This window comes from Pteropus vampyrus, unplaced genomic scaffold, assembly GCF_000151845.1.
Source record: "Pteropus vampyrus isolate Shadow unplaced genomic scaffold, Pvam_2.0 Scaffold135, whole genome shotgun sequence".
NCBI classification, from domain to species: Eukaryota; Metazoa; Chordata; class Mammalia; order Chiroptera; family Pteropodidae; genus Pteropus; species Pteropus vampyrus.
In genome coordinates this window covers 1656797-1683488 of record NW_011888916.1, presented here as the reverse complement: position 1 = coordinate 1683488, position 26692 = coordinate 1656797, and the positions used below count along the sequence as shown (strand labels likewise).

The 26692-nt window shown below is 35.9% G+C and overlaps 1 protein-coding gene across 1 annotated transcript in view; it reads left to right on the top strand.

Moving 5' to 3' along the window:
• ZSWIM5 (zinc finger SWIM-type containing 5) overlaps window positions 1–26692 on the top strand; it is a 146792-nt gene that overhangs the window by 80392 nt on the left and 39708 nt on the right. Inside the window, exons 2-4 of the mRNA XM_011367580.1 lie at window positions 2160–2516; window positions 15644–15792; window positions 17041–17191. Of these exons, the coding sequence (XP_011365882.1) occupies window positions 2213–2516; window positions 15644–15792; window positions 17041–17191 (604 nt within the window). The 5' untranslated portion in view covers window positions 2160–2212. The remainder of the gene's footprint in view (window positions 1–2159; window positions 2517–15643; window positions 15793–17040; window positions 17192–26692) is intronic.

Below are 26692 nucleotides of genomic sequence, written 5' to 3'. Positions count from 1 at the left end.
TCTGAGCCTTTTTCTCATCTGTGAAATGATTATACTTAAGTCCTTTATTACTTGATTCTGGGTAAAATTTTTTTCTCGTGAGGCATACAGTCAAAGCTTCTTCATTCTATATGATTCAGTTCAGCAACTGGGACACCAGGCAGAATTTCATATAGAGATAATATTTGAGCTAAGCCATAAAAAACATAGGATTTTCTTATTTGGAGAAGGGAAAATTTATATTTTCTACAAGTAGAAAACTGGTCCTTGGTACTTTCAGTTTAGTCCACAGTTGGGTCCATGCCCTAGATTCTCCAGCCTTGGAAAAGAAAGTTGTTTAGTAAACAGTTTTAGTTATTTCCATTTTCTTTTGTGCCACCATTCAGTTTAGAGGGCAGGAGAATCAGAATTCTATTTTAAGCCATGAGCCACTTATGGATTTTTAGCAATTTCTTGTTAATCTGGAAGTTCTCAGAGCTCTTGCTTCACATTTAAGCATGGCAAGCTCTATGAAGGACCACCTGCAAAGAACTTGGCTGTCAGGGGCTGTGAGGCCATTTCTGCACACTTTTTGAGTTTCACTCACTTGGAGCATGCTGAATGAAGCCAAGGAAAACATGGCACACTTATAGGATAACATACTAGTCAGAGCTTACCCCATAGCAGATTTTTATTGAAGATCAGAGATTTTCCTGGAAACTAAGGAGATCTCCAAGCCACTGTGATATGTAATGGAGAAAAGTCTGTGATATAATTTATTATTGTATTTTTAAACAATGTATAGACCAGGTAGGAAAGCTGTCTCAGCCAGAAAACAAAGTTGAAGTTATCTCGTTTACTCAGCATAAAGCTTGCTTTATGATTTGGGGGTGGTTTGGGAGGATGGAATGCTTGTAAGACAAAACAGGAACTCATTGAAAGAATTTGGTGCATTATTTAGGGCTTCCTCAGTGTTAGAGCACTGAAGGTGTTGTTGTTGTTTCTTGTGTATGAAGTGATAGGGACACAAGAGGAGCAGCTGCCTGACTGTTTTCTTCAAAAGCCGTATTTCTACCAGGCTTGGCATCCCTGACTGCTTTGCACCAAAAAGACATGCTGTATGAAGAAAGGAAATACGGACGTTTGACCTTTATGGCTGGCTGGAGCCACTAGTGAGCAAACATATGTTGCTAATGTATACCTGCCTACTCCTTCTTCTACCAGTCCATCTATTATCTAATCACTTCAAGACCCGCAACTAATAAAAGACACTGTTTTTAAAGCCTGTAGTTCTTGGGCATCTGAACATTTGATAAGTAGGATGATTTTACAATATTATGTGTTTTCTTTTTGTATTTTAGGAAAATAAATAAAGGATCATCACAATGATGAAATTCAGGAAAACTTTGTCTATAAAGTAGTTTTTCCCATGAAGCAATTTTTGTGGTGGTGGTTTCTGTCACTTTTTTTTATCAAGAGCCCACTGTGTTCCAGGCAGTGAGCTGACCACTTTACATGTTTTTTTCTTTATTTTACAGATTAGGGTGTCAGAGAGAAGATGAGAAAATCAAAATTTAAATAAAAAAATAAATCCACTCTAATAGTAGATCAAGGCAATGATCATCAACGACTACTAAAACTATTAGTTGAAAAGTTTTCAGGGAACTTAATTTCAAAATTATCGGTGGTATGTGCTAGTATATGTTTTAGGGAAGAAATGTCCTTACCTTCCTTGTTCTTCTTCCTTTCCCTCCTTGTGGCATTCTTTTGGTTTCTCTTTCATTTGTGGCTTTCACCTTACTCTAGATTGTACTGATGTTATTTGTAGACTTATCTTTGCCTACCACCTAGAGTTCAAAATTTACTACAGAGGTTTTTAACTAATTTGGGATTCCTCATCAACCTTTTTGAGACTTGTGATGAAAGCTATGAACTGTCTCCCCAGAAGAATGTACATATGTGTAAACAAAAGTTATCTTATTAGTTCAGGAAGACTCCAGGGTAAAGACTCTTTTTCTAGATTGTGTGTTCCTTAAGAACAATACCTAAGTTGCATTGACCTTCGTGTTTTTGGCAGAGCCTACCATGTATATAAAAGATACTCAGCAAATAATTTCTGAATTGATTAATTGAAATGCAAAATGAAAATATTCCAATTTCTACCTACAGAATCTCTAAACACATTTTCTTTGTTTCCTTAGGCTTCCATCTCAGTGGCACAGTAACTGAGCCAGCCAGTACATCTGAACCAGCAATGACTTACAAAGTTGCAATCAGTTTTGATCGATGCAAAATCACTTCAGTGACATGTGGCTGTGGGAACAAGGACATATTCTACTGTGCTCATGTAGTAGCACTCTCACTCTACAGGATTCGTAAACCAGACCAAGTCAAATTGCGTCTTCCTATCTCAGAAACCCTTTTCCAGATGAATAGGGACCAGCTACAAAAATTTATTCAATATTTAATCACAGCACACCACACTGAAGTTCTTCCTACTGCACAGAAACTGGCAGATGAGATTCTGTCCTCCAACTCAGAAATCAACCAAGTTAACGGTAATTGTACATTTTTGTTGCTAAAAATCTACTTTGTTGCTTTATTGCATGTTTAGAGGTTTGCATTTATAATCATTTAACCTTAATTCATTCTATACAAACAGCCATGTATTTAAACTCTTAGTTTCTTAAAGCAGTCCAATTGTCTACCTCAGAAAGGTTTTGGCAAAAAAAAGGACAGAGAAAGAGTTATGTATTGATCTAGTTTATGGACTTTATTTGTCCATGAAATCCCTGACCCCAGGGCCTGGAATATTTAAGAGTGAGAGAATGGATAAAATAATTTTTGTCATTCAGTGAAATGAGATGGGCATAAGAATTCTCTTAACATTTCAGGATCCTACACACCAACAGAGTTATTCTAAAGAACAACTGTTAGCATTGTGTTTATGAGCTATGTATGTAATGGGGGCGGGATGCATGAATATTGAAAGATATTATGTTCACTCACTTATTCAACAAGTATATATTGAGTACCCACTATGTGCAAGCAATAGTGCTGGTTGTTGAGAGCATAAAACAGACGCAGTTCCTGCCTGCAAGTAGTAGGAAAGACAGCCAAGCCTGAAATAAACGCCTGCTTTTATAATGAAGCCAGCTTGTAGAGACATAATTGTAGAAAACCACTGAAGAATTTTGAGAAGATAGCTACATGAGCCAATTTTTCATTTTGTTTGTTCGGTTCTACTATGTTCCAGGCATCGCACAAAGGACTTTAAATATGTAATTCATTTAGTTTTCTAAACTACCCTGTGAGGTAGGTGTTATAACCATTATTATTTCATAAATAAGAAAATTATATATAACCCAGGCTTATCTGACTTCAGAACTCAAGTTTTTATGCTTGTCTATATAACCTATCTATTTTTAGAAGAAAACTATGGTACTAGTATGAAAGAGGCAATGAGACAAGGTGGATGGCCTGTATAATACTGTAGTCCATGTGCCAAAGGGCCCACCTTTCCCAGTTGTCCAATAGAGTTAATCAAGTCCTACACACAACCTCCTCAGAAACAAGGATAGTCAGACAGACAGGCTTCCAGGAACTTTTGCTAACTAACAGAAATAATCTTTGTTGCTTTATAAAACTCAAAGTTGTAGTATTTACATAAAGACTAAGGTCTCTCTATTTGAGTGATATTATTAAATAGTAGTCTATTTCTTTTTATCCCACATAGGGAGACTTTTCTAATTCTCTGGCCTCCTTAAATCTAGAGTTCTTAGGAACCTGAGTTCCGCCCCATCCCCAGAGAGAAGTAGAGCTCTGTACCCTAACAACTGGGCTATTGCCTGCTTTTGTGCCTCATTCCCACTAGCTCTGTCCCAGAGTTTTTACCTATTTCCAAGTCTCTTGCCTTTTCTTGAACAGCCCACTTTGGTTCAGGACCTGTATGGTATCTGTCTTTTTCACCAATGCAACTCTCTTCTCTTTACCACTGTGCTGAAGCAACCTCTATCTCTCATTATACTTCCCACCTTGGTATCTTACTATTTGTCTGAAATTAGGCTGAAATGATAACTTTGAACTTGAAATGTGATTCTCAGCCTTCCCTAGGAACTACTACTTCTGTACTTGTTTTTATCCCACATTTATATTAGTTTTATACCCCAAGTTTTATAGTATTCTGCAAGGCCTTTCCTAACCTATTTCTAATAACCAGTGCTGATAGAGACAATGATACTTAAAATGGGGTGGTGGTAGAGATACTTTAGAGCTAACATGGACTGGATTCAACATCCAGGTATGTAGGATGAGTGAGGAGTGAAGAAGAGGAAGATGAGAGACAACTGAATCTCAGAATGTCTAGCTAGTATGACGTTGATTGATTTAATGATAATTTTGCCATTCACTTAGGGAACATAAGAGAAGGGATGAATTTAGAAGAAAGAAGAATTCAATTTAAGTTTGAGGTGCTCGTAGAACACTTAGGTAAAATTTTCTGATAGAAAGATATATGGATCTGGAATTGAGAACAAAAGTCACAATTCTGGAGTTACTAGCATAGAGACGATATTTGAAGTCATGTTTCTGTTCCCTGCTGAATCTTTCAACACTTAGAACTTCTTCCTTCTCTTCCTCCTAAACCCTACTCCTCACCAAAACAGATATAAAAAGCTGGAATAAGATTTCTAAAACTGCTAATTGCCTGCTTTTAATATCAGAGATTGCTCTGCTTCTAACTTGCCTGAAATCTTTGCTTGTATTAGTCCCTATATGTAGTTATAGCTAGACTTTGCCTTGTCTTCTTTGGATTGAAGATTTAATTTGCTCTAGTAACTTCATACCCTAAGATTCTGTGGCATAAACATCCTGGCCAGTTCTTCAGTTTCTGCTTATTCATGAAGAGAGATTGTATACCAAGAAAAAGTAAGATAAGGAGTTGAGTCAGGAACCATGTCTTACTAATTTTTGTGTCTTCATCTCTAAGCATGGTACCTGGGAAATAATCAGGATTTGTTTAATGAATAGAGCCATGCATATATAGGTGATGAAATAAGAGCGAATGTAGCAAATAGCAAAGTAGAATGAGAAATGAGAAAAAGTTAGCAAGTTATAATCAAAGCCAGTATAGAATTGAGTTTCAAAAAGTGAATGGTCAACAGTGTTGAATATTGTGGACGATACAGACTATAACTAACAAATATAGAAAGGTATTTTTGGGGAAATAGAGACTATGCAAAGAAAAGCCAACTTTGAGAAGGTATTAATATTATCATCATAACAATAAAGGAAGATTTTGCAACCATGAAACAAAAACTGGATACTATAAAAACATTCACAGAACAAACTAATGAGTAGTATAAATACAAAGGCAAAAAAAAAATTATAAAACCAAGTGATGGAAAATAAATGTAAGAAAATTTCCTATAGAGTAGAGCAAAAAGATAAGGAGATGAAAAATAGGAGGAAAAAATGTCAAAAATTAATAGAACAAATCCTGGAATTACAATGTTTGAATAATAGGGGTTTCAGAAGTAGAAAACAGAGGTAAGAAATGTATCAATGAAATAATTTGAAGAAATTTTTCTAGAACAAAAACATTGAGTTTCCAAACTGAAAGGATTTTACCAATTGCCCAGCAATGAGAAGAATCTTTTCAATAAGTGATGCTAGATAAATTGGATATTAATGAGGGGAAGAAAACTTGATTACTACCTCATACCATACAGAAAGGTCAATTACAGATGGATTGCAGGTACAAATGTGAAAAGTAAAACTATAAAGCATGTAAGAGATAACAAGAAAGTAACTTCATGTCCTTGAGGAAGGAAAGAATTTAAGTAGGAAAAAATTGATAAATTAGATTACACTAAAAAATATAAATTGCTGTTTGTCAAAAGGCACCATTAAAAGACTAAAAAGGAACTCATACAATTTAATACTCTCTCTCTCTCTCTCTCTCTCTCTCTCTCTCTCTCTCTCTCCAATTAAAAAATGGGCAGAGGACCTGAATAGACATTTCTCCAAAGAGGACATACAGATGGCCAGTAGACATATAAAAAGATGGTCAACATCACTAATCATCAGGGAAAAACAAATTAAAGCCATAATGAGATATCACCTCACACCAGTCAGAATGGCTATCATAAATAAATCAACAAACAACAAGCGCTGGTGAAGATGTGGAGAAAAGGGAATCTTCATGCACTGTTGGTTGGATTGTAAATTGGTACAAACACTATGGAAAACACTGTGGAAGTTCTTCAAAACATTAAAAATAGAATTACGCTATTATCCAGCAATTCCACTTCTGAGTATTTATCTGAAGAAAATAAAAACACTAATTCAGAAAGACATATGCACCTCTCTGTTCATTGCAGCATTATTTACATAGCCAAGATATGGAAGCAACTTAAGTGTCCATCGATAGACAGTTGGATAAAGAAGATGTGGTACATGTATACAATGGAATATTACTTAGCCATAAAAAAGAGTTAAAACTTGCCATTTGTGACAACATGGATGGACCTAAGTGAAATAAGTCAGACAGACAAAGAGAAATACCGCATGATCTCACTTATATGCGGAATCTAAAAAACAAAATAAATGAAATGGAAATAAACTCATAGGTACAGAGAACATTTTGATGGTTGCCAGATGGGAAGGGGAGTGGGGAAGGGATCATAAAGGAGAAGAGATTAAGATATACAAATTGCCAGTTATAGAAACTGTCATGGGAAAATAAAATATACCATAGGGAATATAGTAAACGATATTATAATAATGATGTATGGTGTTAGATAGGTACTAGACATATGTACCACATTGTAAGTTATATAAATGTCTATTAACTACTTTGTACATCTGAAATTAATATAATATTTTATGTCAACTGTAATTGAAAATATTTTAAAAGTTAGAAAAAAAGAGACTAAAAAGGCAAGCAAGTACTGGGAAAAGATATTTATAACACAGATAACTGACAAAGGGCTTATATCCTAAATATATAAAGAACCCTTACAAATAGTAAAATGGATGAAAGACACAAAAGGCTCTTGACAAAAAAAGGATATCAAAATGCCTAATACACATATTAAAAGGTGTTTAACTAATTAGTAATCAGGGAAATGCAAACTAAAACCACGATGACTTGCCACTGCATATCTACCAAAATGGCTAAGCCAATATCAAGTATTAGTGAGGATATTGAGCAACTGGAACTAATATTTTGCAGGTGGGAATGTAAATTGTTACAGTCACTTTGAGAAACTGGTATCATCTAACCAAAAAGTTGAACATATGCATACCCTGTGACCCAGAAATTCTTCTCCTAGATGTCTGCCCAATGGAAATGAATAGCATAATTTGTAATAGCCTAAAATAGAAACAACCCAAATATCCATCAACAGTAGAATAGCTAAATAAGTTGATACATTTATATAATGGAATATTATACATCAGTGAAAATAAATAAAGTATTGCTAAACACAAAAATTTGGGTGAATCTTACAAATATGATGTTGAGTGAAAGAGGCCAGACACAAAAGAATAACTTGTATGATTCTATTTGTGTAAAGTTTAAAAACAAGTCCCTGGTATTAGAAGTCAGGATGATAGTTACTTTGTGGGGAGAGGAAACAAGAGTGTTTACGAAGGGACTTCTGAGATTCTAGTAGTAGTCTATTTCTTGACTTTGGTGACAGTTACACTGTTAAAATCACTATCTGATAATTCATCAAGCTGTACGCTTAATATATGTGCACTTTTCATAATTTATATTTCAATTTAAAAATTTTAATTTAAAAAGTGGTATGTGTTTCTGCATACGTATGTGTACAGGGTAAAAAAAAACTGGAAAGAAATATATATACCATAATATTAACATTAATCTATGGCTGGTGGAATTGTAGGTAGATTTTTATTTTCTTTATGCTTTAGTATATTTTCTACAATAAGCATGTATTATTTTTATAATTTCAAAAAGGATGTTTAAGAATGAAAGAAAAATTTGTTCCACAGACATAATAGTCCCCTCAGGGCAGGTCTCATTGTAACAGCCTCATGCTAACTTGGAGCCTCAACCCAAGCTATTTTGTTTCATAATTATTTATAAAAGATATCCTTTCTACCTTATTTTCCTATGGAAAATTTCACACTATAATGTTAAAGTGTCATTTACATTGACTGGGTCTGCTTTACCACTACTGAATTTCATACTCATTTTTTTAAATAAAAAGACTAAACTATTCTAACCAGTAAACATATAGGGACATTTTCATCTTTTTTTTTTTTTTTAACCAAAAGATTTTGCCTGGAAGTTAAGGAGGGACAGCTAGAGAGGCTGGTTGTGAACTCCAGGCCTAGTTTATCTAGTTAAAATTAATCTGTGCACATCTCTTGTTTATTTATTCCTAAATGCTATATCCTCCTCTACTATATGACCTTTAATGTTGACATTTCTTATAAATTAATCTTAGGTTTTCTCTTCATCTTATTCTACATGATCTCTATAGCTGGTCTCAGCTACATCCTTGACTTGAAATGTCATCTATGTACTATGACTCAAATATATTTCTCCAGCCCAGATCGTTTGTGCTTTAGATTCTTTTTTCAACTGACTATGCCAATATCACAAAGACATCCCGAGGTCAACATACCCAAATGTGAATTTATATTCTCTCCCAAACTTGCTTAATAAATAGCACCACCATCTAGCTCTAGATCATGATAAGAAACCTTGTAATCATCCTTAACACCTTTTTCTTATAATCCACATGCATTCCATTGCAAGACCTGTTAATTTTATCTCCGAAGTATATTTCATCATTTTCCATTCCTCTGTATATTTAAGGTGATACTGCCATCAAACCACTATAATCTCTCACTTTGATTGCTACCGTAGCCTTCTAACTGATTTCTGTATATATCCACAGTTTCTCTCTTCTATTCCATTCTCCACACAGCCATCCAAAGTAACTTTTCTATAACTACAGATTTTGTTAATATTCCTGTTGTCTGGAATATTGGTCTCCTGTTGCCTTCAGTATAAAATCCAAATTTCATATGGCCTACAAAACCTTGCATGATCGTAGCTTTTGCCTACATTTTCACATGATATTCCCTTTCCTTGGAATACTCTTACTATCCTCCCCCCTTTATTATAGAGGTACTTAATTACCACAATAATTTATGACTTCATGCTTTTTTGAACAAAAAATATGCACAATATTTCCTCCACTCTCTGCCAAGCTAACTCCTGTTCATTCTTCAGGTGTCCACTTAAATGTCACTTTCTTAGGAAAAACTTGGTTGACCTTTCTTTCTTTCCACACAAATATATACATGTGTGATTTTTTTTTTTTCCTTAACGTCCCAGCTAGGCTAACAGCTCCACAAGGACAAGGGACTATATCTGCTTTGTTTACCACTGTATATCTAGTATTTGTCTGAGGTCCCAGCACATAGTAGGCTCTCAATAAATATTGGTTAAACAATTGAAAATGTCTTAGGAAATTATCTTTGGGGCCTCTTGCCAATTCATGCTTTCCCAGATGACTTTGCTTCCTTCAATAGTCACACCAATTCCTTGTGTTTTGTTACCTGGATGCCTCAAATATTGACTTACTCTCTTTCTTGCTGCAACCTCCTATTTTGGTAGCTCAGTTTCTCATCTCCTGGGCTTATTGTATACCAACAAACATTTATACCGTTTCCTTCCTTTCTTTCCTATCAGATAAACGAACTTTTTGAAGTTTTAGGTGAAATTTTATTCTTAGTAACTCTGAAGGCCTTATCCTATCTCAGCAGTTCTCTATAATCTGCATAGTAGGTATTTATAAATTGTGCCTTATTTCCTCCACAGCTGCTGCCACTACTGCCTGGGCCCAAAAGGTATTCCAGTTTTCTCCATAACTTTTCAAATCTTAGAGGGGATGTCACTGTACACTACCAGTTGATTAAAGCCAGCTCCCCTAGGAGACTGGGTCCTGCTCCTACTTTTTTATATCCTAGTTTAACCACCCAAGGGTCTGAACTGGTATTTAAACCATGTCTGCCACTTGCTTTTGGAGTACAATTGCTGTTCTTTCATCTTCCTCATCCTTAGCAACAAGGTACTCAGAGGCCTAGTCCTTGATTTATGCCTAGTTTATCTCATTCTATCTCAGTTCTGTCTCTATAGAGCTACTAAAAACTAAAATCATTAGAATTGAGGATATCATCTGTATTTTTAACACAAATCCCAAGAGAATCACTAGTGAGAGAACTCTATTATCCTCAATATGTGGAAAATACATTATTCTGACTAATTCTATGCAGGTATACCTTGGAGACATTGCAGGTTCAGTTCCAGACCACCGCAGTAAAGTGAGTATCACAATAAAACAAGTCACATGAATTTTTTGGTTTCCCAGTGCATATAAAATTTATGTTTATACCATGCTGTAGTCTATTAAATGTGCAATAGCATTATGTCTAAAACAATGTACATACCTTTATTAAAAAATACTTTTTTTTCTAAAAAATGCTAACCATCATCTGAGCCTGTTGGAAAAATGGCTGATAGACTTGCTTGGTGCAAGGTTGCCATAAACCTTCAATTTGTAAAATACACAGTATCTGTGAAGCATAATAAATCAAGGCACAAAAAAGGCAAGGTATGCCTGTATTCTGTGTGGTAGCATAGGCCAAGAAATGATTTGGCTGTCTTCAGACACACCACACAGCTTATCTTCAGGGGCATGAAACCAGCTGGTGGATCATCAGTCTGAGGCCAAAGGCCAAAGTATAGCCTTGTAGTAAAGAACACAGACTTTGGAGAGAGACTGACATGTAGATTCTGGCTTATATTTTCCATTTGTTTTGTTACTGTATAAGCTTTAGGCTTTGTGTTTTCTTGAGTTGTTCTTTTTTTTTTTTTTTTTTTTAAGTAGAATAATAATACCACCTCATAGAATTGTTACAAGAGTTCACTGGAATTTACTCAACAGATATTCATTGAGCACCTGCTCTGTGCCAGACACTGTTCTATATGTTGCAAATATACCAGCAAGCAAAACAGTTTATGCCCTCAAGGAGCATGCATTCTAGTGGAGATATGTATAAAAAGTGCTTGGACTATGGCATGTAGGAAGCACTCTATAAATGGTTGTTATTAGCAAATATTTAGGGATAAGGAGGAGTATATTTGTTTTGCTTTGCGACTTCGGGATACAAAAGAAGTATAGGATATATTATTTGCCCACCTGGAGCATAAATTTAGATGATAATGAGACATATATTTGTTCATTCGATAAATATTATAATGAGCCAGGCACTGTGAGGTACAAAAATGAATCCCTACTCTTAAAAACCTTCAATTCAGTTAGGAATATATGAGAAATACAAATGTCAATATAAAACAAAATGCAACAGCTCTTTAAGAGAGATAATAATAAAGTACTTAGAAGACTGTTAGTGCCTTTATATGCATTTGAGCATAAAATGGACATACTTTGACAGGTAGCAATGGGATATATGGCTATTTCAGTGAGGGAGTAAAAGAGCCTCTCCCGCCAAGCGAACTAAGCAGTACATGACCTTTGGCAGTGTTAGCCTCTCTGTATACCGATTTTATGGTTTCCATTTCTCATTGTGGCCCTGACTCTAGAGCTGAGGCAGTATTGACAATGAGAAGTGTGTGTTTGGCCAAAGAACCATCTGCGGGGAGGGGAAGAGGAATAAGGGGAAAAGCATACCAAAATCATAAGGAAATGTGTTGACTTCTGGGAACACAAAGTTTCTAGCTGAAGCATAGGATAAGTATAGGGAGGACAGGGCTAGAAATGAAAGATAGGGGGCCTGAGCATGGAAGGCCTTGAATGCCAAGCTAAGGCATTTGGACTTAATTTAGTAAAAATCTAAATCATCATTTGAGCAGTAAAATGATATGATCAACTGTGTTTAGAATAATAGACTTGAAGAAGAATAGCATGTAGTAGATACCATAGTCCTCTCTTATCAGCAGTTCCACCTTCTGTGGTTTCAGTTACCTGTGGTCAGCTGCGGTCTGAAAGTATTAAATTGAATATTCCAAAAATAAACAATTCATCAGTTTTAAATTACATGTCATTCTGAGTAGTGTGATGAAATCTCACTCTGTCCTGCTCCATCCCACTCCATCCCACCCAGGACATGAATCGTCCCTTTGTCCAGCATATTCACATACACTAACTGCTCGTTAGTCATTTAGTAGCTGTCTTGGTTATCAGATCAACTGTCCTAGTATGCAGTGCTTGTGTTCAAATAACTCTTATTTTACTTAATGGCTCCGAAGCACAAGAGTAGTGATGCCAACAATTTGGATATGCCACAGAGAAGCCCATAAAGTGCTTCTTTTAAGTGAAAAGGTAGTACAGTATAATAATATAACATCATAGTATATTATAATTGTTCTATTTTATTATTAATGTTGCTAATCTTTTATCGTGCCTAATTTATAAATTAAACTATCATAGGTATGTATATATAAGAAAAAACATTATATATATATATATGTTTGGCATTATCTGTGGTTTTAGGCATCCACTGGGGGTCTTGTAACATATCCCCATGTATAAGGAGAGACTACTGAACCATAAACTGGCAGATTATATGTGTTAATTAGTATTTGTGGAATAAATCAATGTGTGAACCCTCCTGATTCCCTGGGGAATAAGATGCAGTAAAAAAAGCTTTGCTGTGCAGACCTGGATTACATTTGACCAGGGCTTTGATATAGGGAGGAAGAAAAATATAGACTGACTGATTAAACATGACATGAATTTTAAACTATTGCATGGCCACACCTATAGAGTGTTGACATATAGTCTATTGTCACTTGGAGGCAGATTTCTAAAAACTTATTGCACGACTCTGTCTTTGAGAAAGTGAGAGAAGATTCAGTTTTCATTCCGTAAACGTTTGTTGGATGTCTGTCACATTACCAGCACTGTGCTAGAGGTGATTTAACCATGGATTCAACTTGGAATTCAACCGTTAGCAAAGAGCTAACAGGCTACTAGGGAAGAGGAATGTGTAAATAACTAAAACTGTTTTTTAAGTGGTGTTGTTGAAGTGAACGAAGATGTGAAAGATATTTTGAGTATAAATTTATAAAATTATATCACTCTATATACAACTCTGCCTGTGCTTTAGGGGGCAAGTTTCTAGAAATTTAGAAATGTTGACTTTACTTGAGAAGCTACAATTTTATAATGAACTTTAAAAACAGAATGTTTTGTCTTCTTAGAAAATATTTTTGTTTTAAAATAATACGTATACCTTAAGGCTTATTTGAACTTCATAGAAAGGCAAAAAGAAAAACATAAATGTCACCCTCCTAAGGAAAAAAAATCACTATTTTCATGTTTGTATTTCCTTCCAGACTTTTTTTCCCACTAAGATGATATATATTGATCTTGGAAGAAGATACAACTGAAATTTAAGAGAACATGAAACTAGCATTAGATTCCTTACATTTACTTTGGACCACACAGTTGACACTCAGATTAAAGCAAAATATCTATTTGTGGTTTTTTTGTTTTTTGTTTTTTAATTTTTTAATTTAAGTATAATTGGTATATGATATTTTTAGTTATATTAATTTTAGGTATATAACATAGTAATTTTACATTTTTTATACTTTACAATGTGCTCACCACACTAATTCCAGTAATCACCTGTCGCCATGCCAACTTATCACAATATTATTACTATATTCCCCTTCAACTTTTTGACCCATTTCTCCACTCCCTCTCTCCAGCAACCATCCCTTTGGTCTTTGTTTCTATGAATCTGTTTTCTGTTTTGGTTTGTTTGTTTGTTTGTTTTTAGATTCCACATATAAGTAAAACTATACAGTATTTGTTCTACTCTGTCTCACTTATTTCACTTAGCATAATACCCTCTAGATCCATCTATGTTGTCTCAAATGGCAAGATTTTATTTATTTTTATTGCTGAGTAATATTCCATTGTGTGTGTTTATGTATATGTGTGTGTGTGTCTGTCTATCTATCTATCTATCTATCTATCTATCTATCTATCTATCTATGCCATATCTTCTTTATCCATTCATTTATTGATGGATACCTAGGTTGCTTACATATCTTGGCTGTTGTAAATAATGCTGCAGTGTACATAGGGGTGCATATATCTTTTTGAATTAGTGTTTTTATTTTCTTCAGATAAATACCCAGAAGTGGAATTGCTGGGTCATATGGTAAATCTATTTTTATTTTTTTGAGGACTTTCCATAATGTTTTCCATAGTGGCTGTACCAATTTGTAGTACTACCAACAGTGCATGAGGGTTCCCTTTTCTCCACATTCTCACCAACATGTTATTTTTTGATTTTTTGATAATAGCCATTCTGACTGGTATGAGGTGGTATCTTGTGCTTTTGATTTGCATTTCCCTGATTAGTGATGTTAAGCATCTTCTCATATGTCTGCTGTCCATCTGTATGTCTCCTTTAGAGAAATGTCTTTTCATGACCTCTGTCACTTTTTTGATCAGATTGTTTATTTTTTCGTTACTGAATTGTATGAGTTTGTTATATATTTTGGATACCAACTCCTTATCACATATATCATTTGTGAATATATTCTCCCACTGAATAGGTTTTTATTTTGTTTTGTTGATGGCTTTCTTCACTGTTCAGAAGCTTCTTAATTTGATGGAGTCCAACTTGTTTATTTTTGCTTTTGTTTCCATTGCTCAAGGAGACCTAGTCAAAAAGATATTATTCAGACTGTTGTAGTTTACTACCAGTGTTTTCTTCCAGGAGTTTTATGGTTTCGGGCCTTACATTTAAGTCTTTAATTCATTTTGAGTTTATTTTTGTATATGGTATAAGAAAGTAGTCCAGTTTCATCTTTTTGCATGTATCTGTCCAGTTTTCCCAATATCACTCATCGAAGAGACTTGTTATTCCATTGTATATTCTTACCTCCTTTGTTGTAGGTTAGTTGGCCATTTAAGCCAGGGTTTATTTCTGGATGCTCTATTCTGTTTCATTGATCTATGTGTCTGGTTTTGTGCCAATAATATACTGTTTTGATTATTACAGCTTTGTGGTATAGTTTGAAATCAGGAAGCGTGATACCTCCAACTTTGTACTTTTTTGTTTTGGCTATTTGTAGTCTTTTGTGGTTCCATATATGTTAGGATTATTCTAATTCTGAGAAGAATGTCATTGGTATTTTGATAGGAGTTGCATTGAATCTGTAGATTGCTTTTAGGAGTAATGGTATTAATCCTTCCAATACATGAACATGGTATATCTTCCATTTATTTGTGTGTGTTTCAGGTTCTTTCTTCAATGTCTTATAGTTTTCAGAGTAGAGGTATTTTATATCTTTGATTAAATTTATTCTTAGTATTTTCTTTTTGATACAATTGTAAATGGGATTGTTTTCTTAGTTTTTCCTCTGATTGTTATAAGTATATAAGAATATAACAGATTTCTTTTATATTAATTTTGTATCCTGCTATGTTACTGAATTCTTTTATAAATTCTATTAATTTTCTGGTGGATTCTTTAGGGTTTTCTATATATAGTATCATGTCGTCTGTAAATGTTTTTTTATATAGTCGCAAAGTGCCTTTCCCGCTCAATGTGTACCATGTGAACTCGGGAGTCATTTTACTGTTCCCATTCCTCACAGGTGCCCCTGACCCCACAGCTGGGGCCAGCATTGATGATGAGAACTGTTGGCATTTGGATGAAGAACAGGTGAAAGAACAAGTGAAGCTCTTTCTCTCCCAGGGTGGTTACTATGGCTCTGGAAAGCAACTCAATTCAATGTTTGCCAAGGTAAGATCTAAAAAGGTTGTGTTTTGTTTGTTTGTCTGTTTACTTTCTTATGTAAACTGAGCTCACTAAACTTTTGGCTTCATGCATTGTAGCCAGCTCACTTGAGCTAGCTGTGCTGAATGCTTGAAAGCTTACTAATAAAAGAAGCTGATCAGAGCAGACTTGAGCAGGTTGCATCCAGGGAGCTCCTTCTACCTCATCCTGGTAGTCCTCTTCTGTTCCACTTTCTAAATGAGTTAGCATTGCTGGGGGTGTTTTAGTAATAAAGATTTGAACTCAAGGCTGCCCGATGAGGCCTTGAAGAGATTTTCGTACTGGAGGTCTCACAGCAGGTTTTCTTTTTTTTCTTAATACATTTAGTAAGATATAATTCACATACCATAAAATTCACCTATTTTAAAGTGTACAATTCAGTGGCTTTTATATTAAGATGTGTGCAGCCATCACCACAGTCAACTTTAGAACATTTTCATCACCTTCAAAAGAAATCCCATCCGCTTTAGCTATCATTTTCCTATCCTTCATATTCCCCTTCCCCAGCCCTAAGCAACTATTAATCTACTTTCTCTTTCTATAGATTTTCTGGACTTTCATAGTATGGAATCATAGTATATAGTCTTTTGTGACTGGCTTCTTTTACTTAGCATAATATTTTCAAAGGCCATTTGTGTTATATCATGTATCAGTACTTCATTCCTTTTTTTCTGGCCAAATAATATTCCATTGTATAGATACCCCACATTTTGTTTATCTGTTTGTTGGTGGACATTTTGATTATTTCAACCTTTTGGCTATTATAAATAATGCTGCTATAAACATTCTTGTACAAATTTCTTTGTGGACATATGTTTTTATTTCTCTCTAGGAGTAGAATTGTGTTATATGATAACTCTCTGTTTAATTATTTGAGGAACTGCTAGACTGGTTTCCAAAGTGACTACAGCATTTTACATTTCCACCAATGGTATATGAGGGTTCTGATTTCTCTGTATCCTCACCAACACTTGTTGTTATCTGGCTGTCTGATTCTAGCCATTCTAGTGAGTGTGAAGTGGTATCCCATTGTGCATAGCAGCCTTTCTTGATACATGGAGAGAATTTCTTTACAGAATAAAAGGCCTTCTTTTTGGCTTTTTGGAAATATTGTGCTTAGATATTTCATCTTCTCCTCCTCTTCCTCTCCTTTCTTCTCCTCCTACTTTTTTATGATGTGCAGTCACCAACCCCTTACCCCTCCTTATGTGTCAGGTTCGAGAGATGCTGCGGATGAGAGATTCCAATGGAGCAAGGATGCTGACGCTAATAACTGAGCAATTTATGGCTGATCCACGACTCACACTCTGGAGGCAGCAAGGAACAAGCATGACAGATAAGTGCAGGCAGCTCTGGGATGAGCTAGGTAAGTTCCCATGTCTCAGAGAAGTGCTATGTCTGTCCTACCAGCTTGTTCCTTGGCAAGAGTGTTAGTAAACACTTGCCATCAGTCATTATATTAGATTTTGCTGAGTGAACTTTATCCCAGCTGGTGGAAGATTTAGGCTCTACAGAGGCCACCCAGTGTAATTCTGAACTCACTTGTGTTGCTTCCACAGCATTATGCTTTGTTATTGACATCAGCATTCTGTTCCAGATGATACTACATAGAAGCCTTTGCTGAGAGAAAACTTCTTCCCTTGGCTTCTGTTGCATGGCACTAGCCTGGCTCTCCAAATACTTACCAACCTTATTTTTCTCACTTTCTCTGCATCTGTTCCTCTTTTCACTCCTTGACAGACCTCTTAGACATAGGACAGTTTCCAAGACCTGGACTTTGGACTTCTAGTCTTCTTTATACTCCCTTGAAAACCTCTTTTTTTTTTTTTTTTTTTAATATCATGGCTTTAGAATGTAGCTCTGCAATGATCTCACCCTCATCTTTTTTACACTTATATGAGTTCTAGCCCCATGTTAGTAGCTATCCTTTGACTCTTTCCACTGAAAAATCCCCTGATTGCCTTAAGCTTGAGAAATCTAAAAATGAACTCAGGCCTCCTATAAAAAAATGATTTTCCTGACTAGCATTGGCACCACCACTCCTTATTCTATGAAACTTATTGTCAAGCACTCATTTTCCTTTTATTCCCTACATCCGGTCACCAACTCCATTTGATTCCCTATCTTCAAAATGCAAATTAGTGTCCATTCCCACTTTTCGTTCTCCGACACCACAGGTCTCAGTGAGGACCTTGGGACTTTTAGATTAAATTGGAACTGTGGCCTCTTGAATGGCCTCCCTGTTCTTCATTCTTCTTATCAAGGCCATGTTCTTTAGTAATCATTTTTCTTTATCATTCCCCTGCTCCAAGTCCAGTTTTACAATGCTGTCTCAGTTCCTCTTCATGTTGTCAAAATCCTCTGAACTCACCATTCAATCATGGCCCCACTTTTGGGTTATACTGAACAAGTTCTATATGGCATATTCTAAAAGTTCTAATATAGCTCCTTGGTACTTCCCCCACCCCAGGAAGTAACAACAAACTTTCTACTTGTACATAATAGCAGAGGAAAAAACTGCAGCTTAGGGTTTTAGTGAGTTCTTCTAGACGAAAGCCCCTGAGGCATATATTTTATGCTCTCAGGGCTGAAAACCTTGAGGAATGAGGTTTAATGACCCTGGGACTGTACTTGGTTACTTTGGGGGTAAGTGTGGGCTTTTGGTTTGGGTGCTGAGGCTTTTCAGTAACACCTAGAGCACTAATGGCTTCAGAGCTTTCATTAATAATGAATAGCTACATTATTATATGCTAATCTCCCTTTTAAAGATCATACTCACATTGTTTCACTTAATTCTCATAACAACCCTATGAGGTAATTGTGTGTTTATTGCAAAAAACCAAATAGCTCTGGTTACTTTTGGATACAGAAAAAAATAAAGAATTATAGAAAGCTGCCTCTGCCTTGACACAATCACATTTTCTGAAGTACAGGAATGTTGCACTATTAGTCTATAGGTTCCCATCCAGCCAGTTGTGACCAGGGTCACATGACACAATGCATGGCGACTTGGGAACTGCTTCTAGACTCCTCAGAAGGGATTATAGGCATGGACTCCCTTCCAGGTTAAGATATTGGCATCTCCATATTTTTAGAATAGAAAATTGAGCTCAGAAAAGTTAAGTACGTTATTCAAAGTCACACACTAACAAGTGGTGGTTCTAATACTAGAACTCCAATCTGTCTGACTCCAAATCAAATATCCGTCTCAACATTTCTCTCAATTCTATCTTGTAATGCACTCTGTTTCTCAAAGTGCTTGTTTTCTAAGAATTTGAAATCAACCTTCTTCAGAGAGTAAATTTCATCTGAGGCCTGAACCCCTTGGAGTAATTTCTATAACAGTCATGGGATTGTGCTGTGAACTTGGGCTTGGTTTTTGGGGTAATGGTAGGTGAGAGGAAGTAAGAAGAATGGCTTTCAGTGCTTTTAAAGTTCTTGTCATGTACTTAGGCTCATAATGAAAACCTCTTGCTTCTGACATTTTCATATCTGAGAAATTGCTATATCGACCTTCCAAGAAACTCAGCATTCTGCAAAGACAGTGTTTCTCAAACTTCTCTGAATCACTCAGAGTACTTGTTAGAACAAATTATGAGGCTTATCCCCAGAGTTTCTGATTCAGTAGGTTGGAGTGAGGCCTGATCATTTGCCAATGCTGATGCCACTGTTCCAGAGACTACGTTTTGAGAACCATGGCACTAAAGGAAGTCTTATGGGTTAGACTCTAGAGCACAGAGATTCATGCTTCCCTTAACTACTCAGAGTTCCTTACTGGCCCCAAGGCCGATCACTTGGGGAGGGCCTAGAAAGGGTTTGTAGGAACTTAAGAAGCAATCAGGCATGAAGTTTTCTCATCTCCCCATATCTGCACACATATGCTTTACTTTCTCTTCTGTTAAAATCTATAAAGTATCTGCTCCCATAAAGGGCCAGTCCTTACATATTTGCTCTAGGTCCTATACCATCTCCTTTTCCAAAAAATTTTATGCCTGCAATTATCCTTGCTCTGGCATCATTAATTTTTCGGTCTCTACTGGATCAACCCCATTGGCACATAAACATGTTCTAATATCTTTAGTCTCAAGAAAAGTGCCTTTGATATTCCCACCCCCCTCCAATCATTACCCTATTTCTCTTCTTTCCTTTAAAGAACACTTCTTGAAAAACTTGTCTGCAATTACTCTTTCCATTTGCTCACCTCCATTATCTCTTCACTGAAGTTGAGCTTCCATTGCTCATTGCTGACACTACTGAAGTAGCTATTGTCAAAGTTACCAGTAACCTCTATATTTCTAGATACAGTAGTCACTTCTTAGTTGTTACCTTATTTGATCTCTTAGTAATTTTCAATAAAATTGACCATATCCTTGAAACCTGTTCTTCCCTTGGCTTCCATAATCCCACCCACCTGGTTTTCCTCCAGCATTCCTAGCTGCTTTCTCTCAGTGTGCTTTTCAGGCTCCTCTGCCTTTTCTCAATCATTCTAAATATTGAGTACTCCACAGCACCCACTTTCCTGTCTACATTCTCTACCTAAGTGATCATATTCAGTCCCGTGGCTTTAAATACCATCCAGATGCAGCTAAGTCACAAATTTATGTCTCTAACTCTGACCTTCCTCCTGAGCTCTAGGCTCAGTGTCCAGTTTCCTGCCACTTCTAAGAAACATCTCAACTTAACATGACCATCACAGAACTCTTAATTTTCCTGCCAAAGCCTTATTTTCCCCTGTTGTGCCCATCTTAGTACACAGCAACAAGATGCATCTAATCGTTCAAGAAGAAAATCTAAGAGTCGTCCTTGGTTTCCTCTGTTTCCTAACTTCTGCACCCAATCCAAGATCTGTTGGCTTTCAGAATTTTGATATTTCCTCAAAATTCCATTCGAAGCACTCCATTCTTCTCATCTTAAATTATGAGGTTTTCTTATCTTTTTTGGTTGTTGATGGGTGGGGCCCTATCCCTCCTTACATTAGTTTTAGAAGAACATAGACACAGTATAGAGGAAGAACTACAATGTGAAGAAAAAGTTTATATAGGCCTTTAGGATTCTTAAATCCTAAAAGTGGATAGAGTAACCCTTTTATGATCTGAACATTTGTGCATTTTTCTTACTATGACATTGTTCCAAAGTTTTAACCTCCTGCACTTTACATATTAAAGATTTCCTGCCACCTGGTGTTCATAAAGTACACTGTAATTGGTAGGACCTTACTATCCCTGTTGGACTAAATGCTAACATCCTAGATTATAAAAATTTTCTACCAGAAGATAAAAACATCTAATAGACTAAATATCCAAAGAGTTAGATTAGACTAAGATGACTTTTGAGAGCATTTTTGCCTTAGCTTATATCCTTTCTCCTATTTGGATATACACCTTCCTTCCATCTCTCCGCCCAAAGAACTATATTTATCTCTTGTTAATCTTTTAAAATAAAGTAATACATATACACAGGTTAAAACATCAGATAATTCTACAAACCTTATATAAAAAAACAATATTCCCTGGCCTCATTTTCTTCACATTGCCAACTCTCACTTCTCAGAAAGAGCAATTTCTACCTTTTAGTTCCTTTTTCTAACATGCCTCCCCATGTCAAAATAACTTCTTTTTTTAATTTTTAAATTCTATATATTTTTTCTCTTCCTACAATGAAAGATGAGGATTTACCTCTCTAAGGGTCATGTCCTTAGCACTCTTTCCCAAACAGGCATTCTTAATTCTTCAATATGGATAGGCTGAGAATGTTCCACACCGCTGAGTTCTGCTTCCTTTTTGATTAACAATTCTGTTTTTAAATCACTTCTCTCTTCTCACATTTTACTATAAGCAGTCAAGAGGAATCAGGATGCTCCTTCAACGCTTTGCTTAAATATTTCTTCGGCTAATTTCATCACTTGCAATTTCTATCTTTCACAGGACAATAGGACGTGAACACAGTTTAGCCAAGTTCTTTGCCACTTTATAACAAGGATCTCTTTTCTTCCAGTTTTCAATAACATATTTCTTATTTCCATCTGTGACCTCATCAGAACGGTCTTTACTGTCCATATTTCTACCAATATTCTGTTCCTTTCATTCTGATTACCTTAGGTATATATTCTCTAAGAAGACTGAGGCTTTTTCTGTGGCTCTCCTCTTTTCTTTCTGGGACCTCACCAGAATCATCTTTAAAGGTCTGTTTACAGAAGCATAGGTTTTTTTTCTAGCATTCACCTCAAAACTCTTCCAGCTTCTACTCTTTACCCAGTTCCAAAGCTGCTTCTGCATTTTTAGGTATTTGTTGTAGTAGCACTCCACTTCTTGGTACCAATTTCTGTGTTAGCCTGTTGGCAAAGTAGCCTTGGGCTGCTATAAAAGAATACCATTGACTAGATGACTTATAAATAACAGAAATTTATCTTCTCACTGTTCTGGAGGCTAAGAAGTCCAAGATCAAGTGACCAGCAGATTTGGTGTCAAGTGAGGGCCAGCTAACTGGTTTGTAGACAGCTGTCTTTTCACTATATCCTCACATGGCAGAAGGCGTGAGAGATCTCATGACAGAGCTCATTCTCATTGAGTCTACAGCACCCAGTACATATGTGCATACCATTAACTCCTCCTCATTCTCTCAAATTAGTGATATTATGATTTGGGATTAAATCAGTGTTAAATGTTTACATTATTATGACTGTATAATATTATTTGTAGCACAGTCATGGAGTATACTAATATTACATTTACTTTTTTTACAGCCTTTTTTTCCCTTCGGGAATTAACCATTATTTTTTTGTTTGTTATTTGGCTTTTACAGAGATTGCAGTTTTTTCTGTTGTTACTATTATCTCCAAATTGTCCACCACAGCTATAAAATCTTCATTTAATATGTTTGGTTACATCAAATAGTCTATCAATATCATTATTGTCTTAGAGACATCCTTCTGGAGCCCTTTATTTTCCTATCCCTGACCTAGATTGTTTGCTCTCTGAACCCACTGCACAATAACCATTGCAGATATTGCTCTTCATTGTCATTCCAAGACTTTCTCTTTCCTTTCTTCTGTGTTGGGCCCCCTGTTTTCTGAATCTAATATCCTCTTCTCTCTGGGTTTACTGTCTTGCTTTGGTGGAATACATCTTCCAGTAGCTTCTAAGGTAGGGTGCGTGGGAGATAAATTTTCCACTATTCAAGATAAATTTTGCATTGCTGAATGTCTATATTTCACCATCACTTTATACTGATACTTTGATTGGGTCTAGAATTTTGGGTTGGAAACCTTGTTCTTTTTGTTGGAATTTTGAACTTGTTTCTCCACTGTCCTCTGGCTTCAACTTGCTGTTGTGAAATACCAGAGCATTCTGGTTCAGGAGATTGTCCTGTTTTTTCTTTGTGGAACCATGTATTTTCTCTTTGTCTCCATTAATCTGAAATTTCACAGTGATTATCAGTTGCTGTTGGTCTTTTACATTTTAAAAAAATCTAATCTGCTTAATACTCAGTAAGCCTGAAGTGGGAAACCATGTCTTTTAGTTTGAAATGTTTTCTTGAAAAAAAGTTTATTTACTCACCCTTATTTTCTGTCTGGAACTACTCCTGTTATTTGGATCTTAGCCTCTTAGGTTACTATGCAGCAGGCTTGGGAGACAGTCTCCTTCAGGGATAAGAAAATAAAGAATTCCAGAAGGAATGTCTCTAAGACGATAATAAAATTGATAGATTATTTGACATGACAATATATTAAACGGAGATTGATCCTCTTTTTTTTTCTCTCCTTATTTCCATATCTTATTCTTTATTTTTGTATTTAACTTCTGGGAGATTTTCTCAATTTTATCTTTCAACCAGCTTATAAATTTTAATCTATTTTTGTCATATTTTCAATTTCCAAGAGCCCTTTTGTTATTGTTACACCTGTGCTTGTTTCATGGATGCAGTATCTTCTCATTTTGAGACTATTGGTTACAGACGGTTTTTTCTTTAACTTTTCACTGTTCTCTACCTTGTTTATATTTCCTCCAAGTTTTTTCCTCTTGTTGTTTGCTTTGTTCTCTGTCCTTTATGTAAGATGCTTTCCTCATATATCTAATGTTCCATAGCTGTATATTCTTATTTAAGACTAATACTCTTAAAAGCGAAAGGAGGCTGTGTGTGTGAGTGTGTGTCCTTGTCAACTAGTCAGCTTATCTGAGGATGATCTGGTTGGACTTTTTCATTGGAGAACCTCAAATATCAATGCAATGTTTTTTCCTTTGGGCTGATTAGTTCCCCAGAGATGAATCCTACAGTCTCTTGTCTCTGGGCTATAAGCCTGTCACATCTTCTCAGGACATAGTGGAGAAAGAGGGTTGGGTGAGAGGGTATCAATCTGTTCAATATGTATATCTTCTCTTAATCTCTTAGTTTTCAATATGGCAACCTTACCCTCAGCTGTATATAGTATTCTAGCCTAGAGCTTCTCTGAATCAACCTTTCCAGTGAGTAAAGCTCGGGTCTTCTTCCAGCAGAGGGAATGAGCAGGCACTCAGCTACCTTGAATAGAAGAGGAAATCTGGGAGCCCGAGACCTTTGACAAACTTCTAACCAATTCCGTGTATTTTCAGCCCTACTTTCAAGCGGGGTTCTGTGGCATGAATCAGTCTGCTTCTGGGCTTTCCTAACAGCTGGAGATTTCAACTTTGTCTCTTCTGCTAAGTCAGCTATCACTCATCACCGCACTTTGCAGAATCTAAAATCTTTTGGCTGTTCTCTTTCATCTCTTCCATTCTCTGTGTCTATGTGAGTTTATGCCTGTTTTTATCCCTTTGTTTTGGTTTTAGTGAGGTTTTGGGAGAGAGTTTTAATAAACGTACATGTTTAGTTAGCCATCTTTAACCAGAAGTAACTCATGTTTGTTCTTCAAGACCAAATTCAAATGTCATTTCCTTTCTATAACTTTTCCTGAACCCATGTGCAGAATTAACTGCTCCATCATATATATTTCCATAGAACTTCATATGTGTCTATCATAGCATTTACCAAGCTTTATTATAATTGTTTGGATGACTCCTAACTATAATCCCCTTGAGAGCCATCATTGTATAATACTATTGTATTACATGGTACAGTTTCTTTTTCATGGTATTTTAAAAATTGAATTGAGCCAATAGAAATGACTATTCATCATCTTCAGTTGGTATTTGATATTGAGGCTAAAATGGCCTTTTAAAACATTCCTATTTGACTTTGAGGGGCCTTGAAATAGTGTCTGAACATACTTCCATCCATAGATGTAGCTCCTTCCCAAAGGATGTTTAACTTAAGCCACTCTGCAGCCAGGCTTATTGTTGACTTGAGATTGAGAATATATCTGGCTTAGCTACATAGCCAACCTTGAAAAGAAGCAGCAGGATTGCTTGTAGAGAAGAGTGATGTGGTCAAAGAAATAGTACCTCTTGGTTTTGTGGAATATGTGTTACTCTGCTACAGCGACAGAGAAGATTCAAGAATGTGATAGTTTTAAAGCATTACAGTTAATCAACAGTATCAAAATCTAAATAAAACATTTTCCCATAGTAAAATTCTACTGTGTGCCAAATAGTATGCAAAACTCTTTATAAACGTTATTGTATTTATTTGTTTGTTTGTTTGTTTAAATTGAAGAAATGATTTAAAATATTTCCCCGCATTTACCTAGCCCCTACCGCCTCCCTTTTCCTCTCTGGTAACCACTAGTCAGTTGTCCATGTCCATGAGTCTCTCTGTTTGTTTGTCCTGCTCATTTGTTGCTTTTAGGATTGTATCCCACATATAAGTGCTATCATGTGATTTTCAACTTTTTCTGTCTGGCTTATTTCACTTAGTATGATTATTTCAAGGTCCATCCATGTTGCAAATGGCAGTATTTCATCTCTTCTTATGGCTGAGTAATATTCCATTATATATATGTACCACAGCTTCTTTATCTAATCATCTATCATAGGACACTTAGATTGCTTCCACGTCCTGGCCTCCGTGAATAATGCTGCCATGAACATCAGTGTGCAAATATCTTTTTGGATATGTTTTCAAGTCTTTGGGGTAAATACCCAGTAGAGGGATTGCTGGATCATATGGTAGATCCATTATTAGTTTTTTGAGGAACCTCCATACTGTTTTCCATAGTGGCTATACCAATTTGTAGTCCCACCAGCAGTATATGAGGGTTCCTATTTCTCCACATCCTCTCCAACATTTGTTATTACTTGTCCTGTTGGTAGCAGCTATTCTAACAGGTGTGAGATGGTATCTCAAAGTGGTTTTGATTTGCATTTCCCTAATAGCTAGCGATGTTGAGCATATTTTCAAATATTTGTTGGCCATTTGTAAGTCTTCTATAGAGAAGTGTCTGTTCAGGTCCTCTGCCCATTTTTTGATTGGATCATTTGTGTTTTTGTTGTTATTGAGTCGTATGAGTTCTTTCTATATTTTGGATATTAGGCCCTTATTGGAGGCATTGCTTGCAAATATATTTTCCCATTCGGGTGGTTGTCTCTTTACCTTGTTGACGATTTCTTTTGCTATGCAGAAGTTTTTAGTTTAATGTAGTCCTATTCGTTTATTTTAGCTTTTACTTCCCTTGTCTTTGAGGTCAAATTCATAAAATCCTCTTTGAGTCCAAGGTCCTTGAGTTTAGTTCCTATGTTTTCTTCTATGAATTTTATTGTTTCAGGTCTTATATTCAGGTCCCTAATCCGTTTTGAGTTAATTTTGGTGTGTGGTGATAGACAACAGTCTAGTTTCATTCTTTACCAGGAAGCTTTCCAGTTTTCCCAGCACCACTTATTGAAGAGGCTTTCCTTTTCCTACTGTATGTTTTGTGTCGAAAATTATTTGCCCATGTAAGTATGGGTTTACTTCTGGA